The 19243-nt window shown below is 36.2% G+C and overlaps 1 protein-coding gene and 1 long non-coding RNA gene across 3 annotated transcripts in view; one reads left to right on the top strand and one right to left on the bottom strand.

The window, feature by feature from the left end:
• LOC133092193 (uncharacterized) overlaps positions 1 to 4543 on the top strand; it is a 32991-nt gene extending 28448 nt beyond the window's left edge. Inside the window, exon 4 of the long non-coding RNA XR_009701033.1 lies at positions 4351 to 4543. This is a non-coding gene — a long non-coding RNA (uncharacterized LOC133092193). The remainder of the gene's footprint in view (positions 1 to 4350) is intronic.
• GNRHR (gonadotropin releasing hormone receptor) overlaps positions 1 to 18231 on the bottom strand; it is a 30570-nt gene extending 12339 nt beyond the window's left edge. Inside the window, exons 1-2 of one of the 2 annotated variants that reach the window (XM_061191429.1) lie at positions 17710 to 18231; positions 4295 to 4514 (exon numbers count right to left, since the gene is read on the bottom strand). In XM_061191429.1, the coding sequence (XP_061047412.1) occupies positions 4295 to 4514; positions 17710 to 18231 (742 nt within the window). The remainder of the gene's footprint in view (positions 1 to 4294; positions 4515 to 17709) is intronic. The other variant, XM_061191430.1, reaches the window with a different exon arrangement.
• Positions 18232 to 19243: the final 1012 nt, after the last annotated feature.

Below are 19243 nucleotides of genomic sequence, written 5' to 3' on the forward strand. Positions count from 1 at the left end.
AATCGAGTTTTTTGTAGTGAGGTGGATGGACCTAGAGTCTGTCATACAGAGTGAAGTAAGTCAGAAAGAGAAAAACAAATACCGTATGCTAACAGATATATATGGAATCTAAGAAAAAAATGATTCTGATGAACCTAAGCGCAGACAGGAATAAAGATGAAGACGTAGAGAATGGACTTGAGGACATGGGGTGTGGGAAGGGTAAGCTTGGACGAAGTGAGAGAGTGGCATGGACATATATACGCTACCAAACGTAAAATAGATAGCTAGTGGGAAGCAGCCGCATAGCACAGGGATATCTGCTCGGTGCTTTGTGACCACCTAGAGTGGTGGGATAGGGAGTGTGGGAGGGAGACGCAAGAGGGAGGAAATATGGGGAGACATGTATATGTATAACTGATTTACTTTGTTATACAGCAGAAACTAACACACCAATGTAAAGCAATTATACTCTAATAAAGATGTTAAAAAGAATTAATATACGGAAATCTGTTGCATTTCTATAAACTAACAATGAAATTTCAGAAAGAGAAATTAAAGAAACAATCCCATTTACCATAGCATAAAAAAGAATAAAATACCTAGGAATAAACCTACCTAAAGAGGCAAAAAAAAACTGTACTCTGAAAACTATTAGATGCTGCTGAAACGAATCAAAGATGACACAAACAGATGGACAGATATACCGTGTTCTTGGACTAGAAGAATCAGTATTGTCAAAATGACTATACTACCCAAGGCAATCTACAGATTCAGTGCAATCCCTATCAATTTACCAATGGCATTTTTCACAGAACTAGAACAAAAAACTTTTAAATTTGCATGGAAAACAAAAATACCCTGAATAACCAAAGCAATCTTGAGAAAGAAAAACAGAGCTGGAGGAGTCAGGCTCCCTGACTTCAGACTATACTACAAAGCTACAGTAATCAAAACCTGGTACTGGAACAAAAACAGACATATAGATCAATGGAACAGTATAGAAAGGCCAAAAATAAACCCACACACCTTTGGTCAGTTAATCTATGACAAAGGAGGCAAGAGTGTACGGTGGAGAAAAGATAGTCTCTTCAATAAGTGGTGCTGGGAAAATTGGACAGCCACATGTAAAAGAATGAACTCAGAACATTCTCTAACACTATACACAAAAATAAACTCAAAATGGATTACATACCTAAATGTAAGACCAGATACTATAAAACTCCTAGAGGAAAACATAGGCAGAACACTCTTTTACATAAATCACAGCATTATCTTTTTCAGTTCATCTCCTAGAGTAATGTAAATACAAACAAAATAAACAAATGGGACCTAAATAACTCAAGAGCTTTTGCACAGCAAAGGAAACCATAAACAAAATGAAAAGACAACCCTCAGAATGGGAGAAAATATTTGCAGATGATGCAACCGACAAGGGATTAATCTCTAAAATTTACAAGCAGCTCATGTGGCTCAACATCAAAAAAACAAATGACCCCTCAAAAAATGGTCAGAATACCTAAATAAACATTTCTCCAAAGAAGACATACAGATGGCCGTGAGGCACATGAAAAGATGCTCAACATGGCTAATTATTAGAGAAATGCAAATCAGAACTACAATGAGATATCACCTCACACCAGTCAGAATGGCCATCATCAAACAGTCTACAAATAATAAATGCTGGAGAGGGTGTGGAGAAAAGGGAACCCTTCTACACTGTTAGTGGGAATGTAAATTGGTATAGCCACTATGGAGAACAGTGTGGAGGTTCCTTAAGAAACTAAAAATAGAGCTACCATATGATCCAGCAATCCCACTCCTGGGCATATATCCAGAGAATAACAGGGTTCAAAAGGATACATGCACCCCAATATTCATTGCAGTGCTGTTTACAATAGCCAAGACAAGGAAGCTACCTAAATGTCCATTAACAAATGAATGGATAAAGAAGATGTAGTACATATGTACAATGGAATATTAGCCATTAAAAAAATAAAATAATGCCATTTGCAGCAACATGGATGGACCTGGAGATTATCATACTAAGTGAAGTAAGTCAGACAGAGAAAGACAAATATCATATGATATCACTTATATGTGGATTCTAAAAAAAACCCGAAATAATTGAAGTTATTTACAAAATAGAAACAGACTCACAAACTTAGAGAACAACCTTATGGTTATCATAGTGGAAGGGTAGGGGGAAGGGATAGATTGGGAGTTTGGGATTGACATGTACACACTGCTATATTTAAAATAGATATTCCCTAACACCATACACAAAAATAAACTCAAAATGGATTAAAGACCTAAATGTGACTGGACAATATAAAACTCTTAGAGGAAAATTAGGAAGAACACTCTTTGACATAAATTACAGCAAGATCTTTTTTGGCCCACCTCCTAGAGTAATGAAAATAAACACAAAAATATACAAATGGGACCTAATGAAACTTAAAAGCTTTTGCCCAGCAAAGGAAACCATAGACAAGACCAAAAGACAGCCCTCAGAATGGGAGAAAATATTTGCAAACGAAGCAACTGACAAGGGATTGATCTCCAAAACATACAAACAGCTCATGCAGCTCAATATCAAAAAACGAACAACCCAATCAAAAAATGAGAGGAAGACCCAAACAGACATTTCTCCAAAGAAGACATACAGATGACAAAGAGGCACATGAAAAAGATGCTCAATATCACTTATTATTAGAGAAATGCTAATCAAAACTACAATGAGGTATCACCTCACATTGGTCAGAATTGCCATCATCAAAAAAATCTACAAACAGTAAGTACTGGAGAGGGTGTGGAGAAAAGGGAACCCCCTTGCACTATTGGTGGGAATGTAAATTGATACAGCCACTATGGAGAACAGTGGAGGTTCCTTAAAAACTAAAAATAGAACTACCATGTGACCCAGCAATCCCACTACTGGGCATATACCCTGAGAAAGCCATAATTTAAAAAGACACAAGCACCCCAATGTTTATTGCAGCACTATTTATAATAGCCAGGACATGAAAGCAACCTAAATGCCCATCAATAGATGAATGGATAAAGAAGATGTAGTATATATATACAATGGAATATTACTCAGCCATAAAAGGGAATGAAATTGGGTCATTTGCAGAGACGTGGATGGACCTAGAGACTGTCATACAGAGTGAAGTAAGTCAGAAAAAGAAAAACAATTATTGTATATTAACGCATATATGTGGAATCTAGAAAGATGGTGCAGATGAACCTATTTGCAAAGCAGAAATAGAGACCCAGCTGTACAGAAGAAATGTATGGACACCAAGGTGAAATGAATTGGGAGACTGGGATTGACATATATACACTAATATGTATAAAATAGATAACTAATGAGAACCTGCTGTGTAGCACAGGGAATTCTACTCAATGCTCTGTGGTATCCTAAATGGGAAGGAAATCCAAAAAAGAGAGGATATATGTATACATATCGCTGATTCACTTCACTGTACAGCAGAAATTAACACAACATTGTAAAGCAACTATACCCCAATTAAAAGAAAAAAAAGATAACCAACAAGGACTTGCTATATAGCACAGGGAACTGTGCTCCATACTCTGTAATAACCTAAATGGGAAAAGAATTTGAAAAAGAATAGATACATGTATCTGTATAACTGAATCACTTTGCTGTACATCTGAAACTAACACAGCATTGTTAATCAACTATACTACAATATAAAATTTAAAAAATTCATAAATTTTAGTATTTGAGAATGCACCAGATTCTTAAAGCAAAAAGGCACAACTGCATCTGTGAAGTTAAAGATGAAATAGTCAATTACACGTTCAAGTTCGCATACTCAACACACACACACAACACACAAATGTGCATAGTGTGTGGATACATTTTGTGGGTACAGGAGATTTGAATGTGATACAGAAATGCTTAACTTTAACAAGTCTATTGGCTACCATTTAACGAGTTGTACTTTGATACATTCTAGACATTAGGTGTTTGATAGAGCTTTGTGATGGACCAGCAGGAACAAGTTGCCAATGCTTCTATCGGGTAATTGGAGTAACTGTCCTTTCATTTTTAATTTCATGCTGTAAATTTATAATATTGGGAGTATTAAATTACCTCATCTCTAAATTGGGGATAATAAAAGTATTGCCTCATGGGTTGATTCTGAATATTAAAAGTTAATTAATATACGTAAACTGCTTAGAACAGTATCTAGCGCATAGTAAGTGCCACTCTGCTTCTGTGCTTTGAGTATTGCTGTTAAAAGCTGTCTACCCCCAATTAACACCAAATCTAAGAAATACATACTGTGGGGATCCTGATGAAGGACGCTTGTCAGGGTGAAGATAATTTTTGCATTGCAGATCAACATGATGAGAAGAGGGATGATGAAGAGGCAGGTGAAGGTGAAGAAGTTATAAAAAGCTTGATGCCACCATTGTGGAAAACTGCAGTGTGTTACACATTGAGAGAAACCTTCTGTCTGTCCAGAGTCATCTGCTAAATGGATCATCCTGAAGATGTATAACTGTATGAGAAAATTTTTTAAAAAGTGATGTTGCTTATTTTCAAACAGTATTTGCAAGTTTTCTTGAAAGTTTTCTCTTCTGTATTCTGCTAACCTTCTAACATGTTGTTGCCCAAAGCAACTGCTAAGCATCTTGATATTCTTTTGGCATTTCTATAAAAAGTTATAAGTGGATTTTTACTTAAAATATGTTTGGGTGATGTGAATGGATCTGTAGGATTTTGGATTTCTTTTGCAGTTATTTCAACCTTGCAGCACAATCATCAACCAAAGACTTAAACCTTGTTTGTATTTCAATTTCAGATGCTATTATGCTGAGTAAACTTTTTGCAAGTGATTTTGCAAGTGATTTTATTGTTATATCCTCAGCACATAAAACTGTGTCTGGTATTTAGAATATACCCTCAAAATACAAATTTAAATTTTATTTTTGAGACACAAAATCTTATTAAAATGGTCATAAAACATGAACAGACAGTTCGCAGAAAAGATATAACAATGGCCCTTAAGCATATGAAAAGACGTTCAATCTCACTTATGAGAGCAGTGCCAACCAATTAAGGCTACAATGATTTGCCATCTTCTACTATCAAGATTGGCAAAATTAAAAAAAAAATAGCACACTTTCATGGCAAGGCTGTAGGGAAACAGGGACTCTCATACATTGCTAATGGGCATGCAAATTGGTACAACCATTAAGGAGGGGAATTTGGCAATAACTAGCATAACTACATATGCATTTACCTTTGACTCAGCAATCTGACATTCAGGAATTTACCCTGAAGATACACCCCTACTTCCATTATATGAAAATACATATGCACAAGATTATCCATTGATGCATTGCTTATAATTGAAAAGCATTGAAAATAATCTAAATAACAAATCATTGAATAGTAACTGAATAAACTACAGTTGGCCACACAATGGGGTGCTGTACAATTGTAAAAAAAGAGTAAGGGTAATTTATCTGTGTGTGTGTGCGTGTGTACACATAAATACATTTATTCCAGCTCTGCCTGTGGAGAGAGCCTAGGAATAATGACATCCGAGTAGCAATGAGCACATCCAGCACTCCAGCACCCAGATCTTGTTTTCTAAGTATTCTCTACCAAAAGGAACCAGACCTAACTGGAGAAATGGGTGATCCCAAGGCTGGGGAAAGCAAAGAACAATATGTCCTTGGAACAGCTCTTGTGCTGAAAAGTCAGGAAATGCCCAGAGAATGATGGAGCATGTGAAAAATGTTCAGGCACCAGCTAGAAAGAGCTTCAGTTGGCCAAATCTGGGATAGTTTAAGCATGAAAACAAACACTGATAGAAAAGAATGATAAACTATCGAATAAAGAAAGAAACCATGACTCCATGCTGATATAAATTACGAATCAACAATGACAAATAAATGGGGAGAGGAAAAAGCTCTTTACTGTAGAAAGTCAATTAATAAATGTAAAAGGTATAGTGGAAGTAGTGAGTACCATTTTGTAATCACTGTAATAATTGATTCAGGCAAGAATCACCAATGGATGGTAAAAATATGGGTGTAAGTTTGAGGAGAGTAGTTTATTTATATCATCTCAAAGTATCTACCTGCAGGATACATGTCATTATAATGTTATTATAAAATAACTTTACTAGTCGAGAAATAACCAAATAATTAACATTGCCAATAATGGGACCAATCGACAGCTTCTGCTTCCTTCTAGAATGTGCTGTGAAGAAAGTGTCACCTCTTAGGTATTTTTTGCTAAAAGTGTGTGGATGAAGAATGTCACCACCATATCAGTAAACAAAGGATGTTGTGGCCATCAAGCCATAGCCACTGCAGCCACCCCCCGACTGTGCACACTGAGGGGATTCAGGATGGAAAAAGGCAGTATACTGGCTCTAGATAGTTAAGGTGCATTTCAAAGGGATGATTTCAATAAGTCTGGACTCTTGCACCTTCCCATACTTAGAAAAGCGCTAAATTCATTAACTTGAGATGGATCATTTTTCTTTAATTAACAATAATCTTTTGATGTTCCGACTACCTCGTTTTTGTTGCGAAAAAACCTATACATCCTGGCTCCTCCCTTGCTTCTTGGGAACAGTCCCTCAGAGTTATCTGAGAGGCTGTCTTCCGGGCTTACGTCCTCAGAAAATCTACTGAATAAAACATAATTCTCAACTTTTAGGTTGTACATTTTTCTTCAGTCGACAAGTGCATAACCTGAATCTACCCACGAGCAAACATCAGACAAACTCAAATTGAGGGGCATTCTACAAAATAATTGGCCTGCACTCTTCAAAAATGTCAGCATCATGAAATTCAAAGGAAGACCAAGGAATGGTTCCAGTTTAAAGGAGACTAAAAAGACAAGACAACCGAATCCCTCGCATAGTCTTGGATTTTCTTTTGCTAAAAGGGATATTATTGAGACAGCGAGTGAGATATGGATAAGGTATATAGATAAAAAATAGCACTGTATTAGTGATAATTTCCTGATTTTGATAATTTATATTGTGGTTATGTGCTAGAAAAAACACAATGAAGTATTGAAAGGGACATCATGTCTGAACTTACTTTTAAACAATCCAGAAAAAAATGTATACAAGAGAGAATAAGGCAAATAAGCAAATGTAGTAAAATGTTAATATTTGGGGAATCCAAGGGAAAGGTATCCTAGAAATCTTTGTATGATTCTTGCAACCTTTCTCTAAGTGTGAAATTATGTTAAAAAAAGAACAAGTTGAGTTAACTATTAAGGAAACGTTGCAAGTGGTTTTCAAAAACAAGTTCTAGTGGACATTTATTCATCCTTTCCCCATCCGTCAAGCACATTTCTTACTTCGTCATTTCCAAGATTTTCTATTGAAAAACTTCATTTTACCATGAAACATTATTAAAATGAAAAGAGTGCCCAAGCACTTTAAAACTGATAGCAAGTTAATTCAAGCAAAAATGTTACAGGATTTTTTCTTTTATTTTAAGCAAATGAGGGAGAGTATACATTTTCTTTAGTTGTTGATTAAATTAGTAAATTTAAATTACATTTAATTAACTTAATAGGCCCAGAATTTCTTTCCTTTTTGGGAGGGGTGGAGTAGGAGTAGATTATGCCTTAAAAAAAATACTGTTTTTCCTCTTTGCTTGTAGAGTAGAAAAATTTTACTAAATGTAAAATATAAATATAATAAAATATATACAAATGTAATAAAATGTAAGTAAGTATAATACAAAATATAAACCTATTTCTTTTATTTGTAATTAAAATGTTGATTTTCAATTTCAGATCTTTTCAGCGTCAAGGGCAAAAAAGAATTTTGAAATAAATCCACTAGAGGGCGCCAATGATCATATTATCTATCATAAAGTCGAACAAACATACATTCAGCTAATTCTATTTTATGATCCAGACCAACTTTTCCCACATTACAAAGTGACCCTTTCAGTTTTTCCATACTTCTTTGCAAACTGACCTTATTCAAAGTTAAGTTTGAATTTGACTCAACAGGTGTTGTGAGTTGAAATCCTTGGAAGGGTTCCTTCGCATAGAATCCGAGAGTCCTATATTTCTTAAAAATATTTTTCTCTCTACCTCCCCAATCAGCCTTGGAACCAGATGACCTGAATTTGATTTTCTGCTCTGCACTGGGTCACATTTTCACTTTAATATTTTATGTTTTTAAGTTATAACGATGAAACTTTCAATAAAATTGACTTTATAGTACTATGATTTGAATTTGGTTGTCATCTTTATTTATGTAACAAATGCTAGTTTTTAAAGCAACTCATTGGTCAAAAAACTATACCAGGCACACTCTGTTGTAAAAGATGAACTACATATGTCCTGCCATCAGGGAATTAAATTTTTGGTAGGGGAGATATAGCATGTATGTGACACCTGTAATACAAGATAGACTGTGATAAGTTCCAAAGGAGAGGTATAGTGTTATGAAAATTCAGAATCTTACTTGCCCATAAATTAATTTGTTTTAGGCTTGGTTCCGTTCATTTTCAGCTCCAAGGCCATGTTCATTTGAATGATTAATATAAGGATCCACTTTACTTCCTGTGGTTCTTTTGTCCTTGGATCATATTTTTAAAATTTCTTTATGTTTCTTTACTCTCATGCCTGGCCCCAGTTCTCATCAGTGTTTGCTTTATTTTGCCCTCAACAATAGCCAATACAATAGCCAAACAATCTGTTTTCCATATTTACAGTCCTTGCAGATGCTATTCCTCATAGCATATTATTTTTAACCTTCACCTTACCCACTCTAGCGACAACATGACCTAATCTTTTCCAAAGGTGATTAACTTTAGATGATGTGCTTCAGGTTCCTCTCATCTATAAAAGGGATATATTAATAGTATCTGCTTCTAGGAGCTGTCATGACAATTAACAAGTGAATACTTGCACTTAGAGTAGTGCCTGGCACACAACACTATGTAAATTATAATCATTATTAAAATAAAAATTTAGAGGCACACAACTTATAAATATGTATCATATATATATGATATATATATGTGTGTGTGTGTGTCTGTGTTTTTTGGCCGTGCCATGGGGCATGCGATATCTTAGTTCCCTGACCAGGGATTGAACCAGTGCCCCCTGCATTGGGAGCACAGAGTCTTAACTACTGGACTGCCAGGGAAGTCCCTCTGATATCTCTCTCTCTCTTCTTTTTTTTATAATTTGTAAGAGTCTTTTTTAAAAATTAATTAATTAATTATTGTCTGCTTTGGGTTTTCGTTGCTGTGCACAGGCTTTTCTCTAGCTGTGGCAAGCGGGGGCTACTCTGTTGTGGTGCGCGGGCTTCTCATTGCGGTGGCTTCTCTTGTTGCAGAGCATGGGCTCTAGGTGCACTGGCTTCAGTAGTTGTGGCACATAGGCTTAGTTGCTCCATGGCATGTAGGATCTTCCTGGACCAGGGATCGAACCTTGTCCCCTGCATCGACAGGCAGATTCTTAACCACTGTGCCACCAGGGAAGTCCGTCCCTCTGATATCTCTTAACTATCTATTCTCACCTTAAGATTTTCCTGTCTTTTTCTTCTTCAGCCTCCTACAGGAAGAAAGAAAATAGACAATATTGTATAGTGTGTTATATTGTAGTCATTAAAAACTCTGGGTATGGAGTTAACTGGATGTACTGACACCTCCACTTACTAGATGGTAATCTTGGGCATGTTACATAGCATTCATAAGCTTAGTTTATTCATGAATAAAATAAAAATAATAATTGTATCTAATTTATACAGTTATTGGGAGCCTTACATGAAGTAATGAACACAGAAGGGAGTTCCCTGGTGGCCTAGTGGTTAGGATTCTGGGCTTTCACTGCTGCGGCCTGGGTTCAATCCCTGCTTGGGGAGCTGAGACCCCTCAAGCCGTGCAGCATGGTTGAAAAAAACAAGACAAAACAAAAACACAATACAGAAGAGGGACTTTCCTGGTGGTCCAGTGGTTAAGACTCTGCACTCCCAATGCAGGGAGGCCACGTTCGAACTAGATTCCGCATGCTGCAACTAAAAGATCCCTCATCCCGCATGCTGCAACTAAAGATCCCACAGGCGGCAAAGAAGATCCCTCGTGCCTCAACTAAGACCTGGCGCAGCTAAATAAATAAATAAATAAATAAATATTAAAATCCCCCCCACAGAAGCATTTAGCACAATTCCTGGCACATATTTATGTACTGAATAACTATTATTTATCAAAATCATCATCATTATTGTTATTTTTGCTACTAGCATGCTATTACTACGTTCCAGTACTGTTTTGGGCATATTGTACATGTGTAACGAGTATTTATTGAATTTAAACTGCTTGTCAAGTTCAGAAGTGCATTCTAGCCCTGTAAATTCTGTGTGTAACAGGCAAGCCTCCACATTTATTCAGACCACATGTCTTCACACCAAAGAATAAAGGATTGCTCATATACAACAGACCCTCCAAATCTGTGGGTTCCACATCTGCAGATTCAACCAACTGCAGATGGAAAAGTATTTGGAAAAAAAATTCAGGAAGTTCCAAAAAGCAAAACTTGAATTTGCCAAGCTCCAGCAACTATTTACATAACACTTACATTGTATTTACAATTATTTACCTAGCATTTACATTGTATTAGGTATTATAAGTAATCTAGATTTAAAGTATATGGGAGGATGTGCGTAGGTTACATGCAAATACTATGCCATTTTATATAAGGGACTTGAGCATCTGGGAAATTTATTATCTGCAGCCATGGGGTGGGGTGGGGGGAGAGGGAGGGTATCCAGGAACCAATCCCCCAGGACACTGAGGGATGACCATATCTTCCCTGCAGGCCTGGGTTACCTATAGAATTAAAAAGCTGTCAACATGTAATTCACCGTAGTAACACAGATAAACTAATGATGTGAACTCTATTTGCAAATAATTTGCTACTCTGGAGTTCTTGTGGTCTTACGTGACTGTCATTGGAAACCTTATTATTTTTAATTAGATATGGACACATCTAATTCAGGAAATATTTTCTTCTTAACATGCACTTACTAGCCTAACCATAGCCGGTTTTAAATCAGATATCCTTTCAGGTTCTGTTTGTTGCCTTGCCTCCCCTCCACTCCCCTCCTCTCCTCTGCCCTTCCCTTCCCTTTCTTTTCCCTTCCTTTTCTTCCTCACCCTTCCTCCCTTTCTTCCTTTCTTATCCTGCTTTTAGACACAATACTTCCGAGACTTGAATCATTATGCTCTGGCATATAGAGCTTTCAGAGTGAGTAGGACAGCTTGGTGACTAGGGAGTACATTGGCCAAATTTACTTATCAGTCAGAATAAATGTCATAATTTGAGAAATATGAAGTAATCTTTATATAAGCAATTTTCTTTGCTGTTTCTTAAATAATTATTTAACTTTCATACTCATATTTCCCTATTATTTTTTTCTCCTGACTTCAAAAACTCTGTTATGAAGGAAGTAATGAAGACAGGAAAAGAGGAAGGAATGAACATTGAGTGTTTAAGTGTAAAGTCTTGTACTGGATGATTTTATATATCTTACTCGTTACAATTGAAAATTACAAAAGAATTGTAATTCTTTACAGTTACCCTTTTAAACTTAGTTAACTAATTTACTCAGATAGCTGGTAAGAGACAGCATTGAGATCTGAAACCAGCTTTGTTTAAATCCAGTATCCATGCTATTTTGACTATCCCATTGCCTTTCAGACTTGCAATGGGATCTGAGGTCCTCAGAGACTATGACCAAGCAGAGGACTGGGGCTCCTTTATCCCTATTTGACCAGAGCAAGTCCACTTATATCTGTTTCATTTACTGAAGCTCCACATAGAATTCGGTTTTAAAAGAAAATTCCATTACTAGCAAAAACTATGACATTTTGGCCACACTATGCTAAAACTTCTGAAAATATATCCCCAAATCTTCACAGAACTCTGAGGTTATTAGGAAGGTGGAAAAGCGAGGTGGTCAGTTTGAAATTTGGTCATTCTGAGCTCTAGCAAAATGTCATAAATTCTTAGATTCCCGGCAATGTGACAAGTAGCTCGTTAGTTTATTTCTTTTTTCAACTTAGGTATGAATTACTCAAGTGATAGGATATCAATATATGCACCAAAAGATGAAGATAAAAGTCATCCTTTCAATGTAAATTAGCCATGACAGGATGCACCTTTGTCAATGGGCTTCTCCGTGGAGCGTGGTGAAGCGTGAGGTGTACTCACTGTGTATCCCATGGTCTGGAAATAAAAAGCCCTCCCTACCTCTTGTCTTCCCCATCAAATACACATAACATTAGTCACAGGGTTGAAACCTCTTTTATTCAGAGAGAGAGCAGAGAGCTATAATAAAAAGATAAACTGGACTTAGTAAAAAGACAGGAGTCCAACAGGCCAAGTGGCATTGGGCAAACAATGAATCCCTTTAAACCAGTGCTTTTCAAACTGCGGGTTGTACCCATCAGTTGGTTGTAATCAACATTAAAAAATGAAATGGAACAGAGTAGAATATTTATTTTATGAAAACTTTTCTCAGTTATAAGTGTGTGAGAGAGACAAAGTCTTTATGTAGTATGTATATCTTTCTGTTACTGTCAAAAAAGTTTGAAGGGCATTGCTTTCAGAGGTTCTCTTTGTTTGTTCTCTTATATGTGAAATGGGGACAATAACACAGCTTTTCTGTACCTCACAGAGTCAGTGTAAATACCAAATAAGATTATGACTGTGCGGTTTTTCAGGAAACTTCAGCAAAGTGCTTTATAAATTTAAAGTGTTGCTGAAATCAAAAATGGGTCATTTGTTTTACAAAATGAAAGAGTACTACCATTTTCTGTGGCCCACATTCACACAAATCTCTCAGGTAGAGTAATGTATTTGAGCTCAGGCTATTACATGAAATTCCTAAACAATTCAAAATTAATTTCATATTTTCTTTTCATTACATCAAGACAGATAAGTATTTGGCATTTTCTTTCTGTTATTGCTGTGATAGACTTAGATGAAAATAATTGAATTAATACATCAATATTTTATTTATAGTCTCTGGGAGAGTCCTTTAAAAGAAAGTGAAATTGTGGGTTTGTGTTTGTCATTATCACAAACTGACTTATTTAGACTTCTGTTTAGACTTCCATCTGCATCAGTATCCCAAATTACCAAATGCTTTCCAAATAGCTCTTTTACTAGCCTGCCTTCTCTCCTGCTTCAAACAAATAGACAGGCAGACAAACAAACAAACCCTTCTGTTCCCAACCTACCTGTCTATTCCAATGGTTTTAAAACTCCTTGGCTAAAAATATTGGAACTTTATTTTACTTTGGTCTATTACTAACCCCCCTAAATCCAATTTGTTGCCAAGCTTTGTTTTTTTGGTTGAAACGTCCCTCATAAATACCATCAACCTCCTCTAACACCATCCTAGCCTCCAGCCTAATCACCTCATCACCAGATGACCTGAAAAGGCTTCTTTGCCTCTCTCCACTCTATTTGGTTTATGTAATTTTCTCAAAACATTTTTGTTAAAAATCATTTTAATAATGTACAACATGATGGCTACAGTTAACACTGATGTATGATGTATAGAAAAGTTGTTGAGAGTAAATCCTACGCATTCTCATCCCAAGGAGAAAAAATTTTCTTTTCTTTTTACTGTATCAATATGAGATGATGGATGTTAGCGGAACCTATTGTGGTAATCATTTCACAATATACATAAATCAAACTATCATGCTGTACCCCTTAAACTTATACAGTGATGTATATCAGTTATTTCTCAATAAAACTGGAAATAAGAAAAAAAACCAAAAGAAATATTTTACTCCTTGCACAGGACTCATGAAGGCTATACGGCTTCCGCATTATTTTCAGAATTTCCCCTGGATATTGGTGTCTTCTGTTATATACATCCATTCCACCCCCAATGATTGATTCATTTATCCAAACTTTTTTTTTCCTTTCTTTCTTTCTTTTTTTTTTGTAAAAGGTGAAAAGTCTACTTGATCTGGAGAGAAACGGGAGTATCCAAACATTTAAAATTTCTATTTTTGTTGGGTATCTCATTGTGTACTGTGAATATTAAGTTGATCATAACAGTCTTCACTGTTGTAAGAGCAAATACCATAATGGCAAAGACAAACAAATACATAATCATAATGTTTTCTGGCAAAGAAATAATGTGCCATGAGGTCAAAGGAAAGACAGCAACCACCAAATCTAATTTCCTGCTACTCTCAACTCTCAGTCTTTCACTTCAGCCAAACAAGTCTCCTATGAAAATTAATCACTTTTCAACCTTTGCTGAGAAATATATGTGATCCTTGGCTTACTTTTTCCATCCAAAAATCATTCATCTTTAAAAACACAGTTCATCCTTCTTTTACCCTAAAACCTTCCTTCACCATTTCAACTCTTGTTCATCTCTCTCTCTCTTCTTACACTTCTAGTACGTTTAAAAACTTCTTGGTACATAGTTATATTCATTTTATGTAAGTTTTGTCTCTACAACTGAATGACACTTTCTTTGAGGGCTGTTTCTTTGTTTCATCAGTACACGGCTCAGTGTTAGGAACCTAACTTGTGTTTATCTTTTCTAAGAAAACTGGACAACACACAGCACTCCTACTTTAAAGAAGTAAAATGGAAAATTTCAGAGCATAAGCCTTTGCTAAGCAACCTCATTTTAAGTGACATATTTGCTAAACTAATTCTTGTATATGCAGTCACTGTGAGAATAATTGTAATATGCTTTTTTCCAGGGAAATGAAAGCATTTTGGTTTTTCCCATTTCTTCTTCAATAAAACACACACTGATATACAAAAAATGTTAAGTGAGGAATTGGTGGGAGAATTTAGATAGCTAGCTTTCTAGTGCAAGAAAATTTCTTGTGCACTAGAAAGAAAGAAAAAAAATTTTTTAAGTGTTACAAATATTCAGATTTTATTATAAATAAAATACTATTTTTTTAAACATAAAAAAATGTCAAATGTTGCATTTTATTTACTACCCTGGAGGGCAAGACTGTAGATTTGAAGGCAAACAGCTAAAGTGAAGGCACATGGAAAAGGGCCACAGTTGGAATTAAAAGGGAAAATTTCAGGGAATAGCTATGTATGTTCCCTGTGACACCCAGCATTCTGCCGCAGCCACCTTGTCAATTTTATTAATAAAATACAGATAACTAGAACTATAGAATAAAATAATGGCTATATTGCAAGAGTGTAATTAAGGTATCATCTTATAAATAACTTTTATTTTAAAAATAAAATTCTGCTTATGTGTCCTGGCTATTGTAAATAGAGCTGCAATGAACATTGTGGTACATGACGCTTTTTGAATTATGGTTTTCTCAGGGTATATGCTCAGTAGTGGGATTGCTGGGTCATATGGTAGTTCTATTTTTAGTTTTTTAAGGAACCTCCATACTGTTCTCCATAGTGGCTGTATCAATTTACATTCCCACCAACAGTGCAAGAGGGTTCCCTTTTCTCCACACCCTCTCCAGCATTTATTGTTTGTAGATTTTTGATGATGGCCATTCTGACCGGTGTGAGGTGATATCTCATTGTAGTTTTGATTTGCATTTCTCTAATGATTAGGGACGTTGAGCATCTTTTCATGTGTTTGTTGGCAATCTGTATACCTTCTTTGAAGAAATGTCTATTTAGGTCTTCTGCCCATTTTTTGGATTGGGTTGTTTGTTTTATTGATATTGAGCTGCATGAGCTGCTCATAAAGTTTGGAGATTAGTCCTTTGTCAGTTGCTTCATTTGCAAATATTTTCTCCCATTCTGAGAGTTGTCTTTTCATCTTGTTTATGGTTTCCTTTACTGTGCAAAAGCTTTGAAGTTTCATTAGGTCCCATTTGTTTATTTTTGTTTTTATTTCCATTTCTCTAGTATATATGGACATACATACACTACCAAATGTAAAATAGACAGCTAGTGGGAAGCAGCCGCATAACACAGGGAGATCAGCTTGGTGCTTTGTGACCACCTAGAGGGGTGGGATAGGGAGGGTGGGAGGGAGGGAGACGCAAGAGGGAAGAGATATGGGGATATATGTATATGTATAACTGATTCACTTTGTTATAAAGCAGAAACTAACACACCATTGTAAAGCAATTATACTCCAATAAAAAAAATAAAAATAAAAATAAAATTCTGTTTAAAAATATACCACACAGATGGAAAAGGAGAAAAGAAACAACAACAACAACAACGAATCCCCAAAATTTCCCTGTGGCCTAAGACTTACTGGAGTGAACCTGACCCATAGGCTAGATGGAAAACTACCTTAACAGTCTATCTTCAGTCCTTTTCCTGCAACCTTGACCAAAACGTCTGTTAGGATGTGGCCACTTAACAAGAGGAACTAGCTAGGAAACACTGATGTGAACACTTGGCAAGAAAGAGCCACGCTTCCTGTTATAAAAGAGGCCTGAGAGGAGGAACGGAGTGGAAGCTTAGGAGGATGCCAGGTCAAAACACTGGTAAGTCAAATCTGGGATGCAAGGAGGAGATGGAAAGGGGAAGAACTAGGTTAGACCACCTCTCCCTCTCTGCCTTTCCGCAGCACAATCCCTGATGCCCTACAAGTACTCAGTAATTATGCAGCCCCTCATCAAAATGATCCATCCAGCTCAAACAATTGCCAGAAGTTTTTAATGTCTTGCACTATTTAGTGAGTCCTGTATGACAGTTTTTGTTTGTTTGTTTTTTGTTTTTATGCCACCTGGCCAGTTTAGAATGTCTAGATAAATTTCCATTTGTAGTGATAAGTTTTTGGAGAATCACAGTAAACTCTGACTTTACTTCTTGACACATCTTTGTACCTTGGGTTCACCATAGAGTACATTTACAAGCATAGAGACAACTTGTTCATCTGTTATTAAAGGATCTTTGCCATTTTAAAGAATGTGTCCTTTTCTTCAGAGATCTGACTGTTGAAGAGGCAGATTCTGCAGCTCAATCAACCAGGTTGCCTCTGATGAAGACAGTCTGGAGAGATATCTGCTTTCTAATAGGAGAGGGCCTTGCCTGAACCAACAGTCTTATAGTTTTGCTAACAGCCTGTTACAGTCTAGCCTACCTCCAGAAAAGCTCAAGTCAACCTCAGGGAAATGTTCAAATTTCCAAAAGTCTGAGATTTCCCACATTTCCTCTTTATTCAATCCCACATAGCTGCAAACTGCAGAACAACATACTAATCAAGGATAGTTCTCTCTAAGCTGCAATGACAGAAGACTCAAGAAGCCCCAAATAAAACAAGTTATACTTACTTTCTACCTATGCAAATTTCATTGTTCCTAAAGATTCTCTCAATTTACCATGTCAACCTGAGTGAAAGGAAAAGTAGATGGAAGAATAGAATGGGGATGAGGTCAAATTTGAGAATAGCTACATTTTCAGGGAGCATTTACTAGGTACCAGAGATTATGATAGACACTTTAACACACTATTCATTTAATCATCACAAAAGGTGCATAAAGTAGGCATTACCTCCATTTTATAAATGAAGGAACTGAAACCCAGAGGGGTCAAGACATTTGCCCAAGGTAACAGAGCAGAGCCAGGATTAAATTCCACACTCTGACTTCTAGAACCCAAGCTCTTAGAGATAATACAATACTGCCTTTGACAAGACCTTCATTCAAATTTATATAGGAAATCTGTGATCTCCATGTCCTAAAAAGTTTATGATACTGGTTTACCTGTGGTCCAGCAAAGATGCTACTGAGGAGCCAGGCCAAGCCAATCATGAGCTGTCCGAGCTTGTTGTTGCTTTTCACAGCTAGGGGCCTCGTGATGGCCAGGGAGCGGTCCAGGCTGATCACCACCATCACGAAGGCAGGGGCGTACATGGAGAAAAGCTTCAGATAGCTGAGGACTTTGCAGAGGAGTTCTCCAGCATACCATTGCACAGTAATGTTCCACATTCCATCCAGTGGCATGACAATCAGAGTCTCCAACAGGTTGGCTAAGGTCAAATGTTTCAAAAGCACTTTCATTCTTGAGAGTTTTTTCCCTTTCTCTTTCCTTTGAGTCCACTTCTGAAGTTTCAACAAGAAAGAAGCATTGAAAGTTGTGGACAGTAGAAAAAGGAAGAAAGTAACTGTCACTCGAATCTTTCCAGATAAGGTCAGTGTAGGGAGGTTGCCCTGTGTCAGCGGGACGCTGCTGTTGATTGCTGAGCAGTGATTTTGATTCTGTTCAGGAGAGGCACTGTTTGCCATCCTTCACGGCTGATATAGCTTCAAAACTTGTGTTTCTGGCACTTCTGATGTTTTCATTGTAATTGCACTCAAAGTCCTGTTTTATTTCAGCCTTCTTCGAAGAGAAACGTCATGGGTTTATATTTATGTCAAATTTTGTCCCTGAGATACTCTATATTTGAAGTGAAAGATCAAGGTGAACTTGTTTTGTGGGCTTATAATCCAACAGAGTGCTAAAGCGAGCAAACACTTTCTGAGGGCCAAATGTAACTGTAGTATCTCAGCAGATGGCCTGGTTTCCACAACATTTTTCTTAAGTGAAGAAGGACGTTTGAAACTTAATTTTATATTTAAAATTCACTTATGATACTGTTCAAATAACTCTAATGAAGAGATTTTCTAAAAACTATTACATGTCAACAGATGCAAAATGAAAAAGAAGAAAAATACTAAAAAAAGAACTTGATCCAGTTAAAATTTTTTGTTTTAAGAAACTAATATATTTCTCAAAAACATTTGTTTTCTTTTCAATCACACACTGCTGAGCATTCAAACACTAGATAAATAGATTTATTTAAAACCATTCTCCACGAAACACCAAATTAATACCTAAACAGTTAGAATCAATTTGATCTGATATAAATTGGGCTGCATTCAAATTTATCAATCAGTCTTAACAGTCAGATTATGCATGCTTAAGTTCGAGTAAAATCATTAACTATTTTTTCTGTTATTGCCTTGATTTCATAATTGTCTAAATATTGTACCTGCCGTTATTGTACGTATTGCATAAGGTGACTAGGTATTGGAGAGAATACTGTATAAATGCTGTAACCACATCTATGTATGTTTATATATAATATGAATATTTGTTTATATCCCTTTATATGCAATCTGATTGTTTCACATTAGGGTCAGTTAGAAACTTTCTCTGAGTTGTTGCTTTAACTTTCAAGATGAGTGCTTGATGATGTTGTTTACTAATACTGGTATGACTTAGATTGGAATTGATTAAATCACCAGCTTGATTTGT

The sequence above is a fragment of the Eubalaena glacialis genome, chromosome 5 (genome assembly GCF_028564815.1).
Source record: "Eubalaena glacialis isolate mEubGla1 chromosome 5, mEubGla1.1.hap2.+ XY, whole genome shotgun sequence".
Classification (NCBI taxonomy): Eukaryota; Metazoa; Chordata; class Mammalia; order Artiodactyla; family Balaenidae; genus Eubalaena; species Eubalaena glacialis.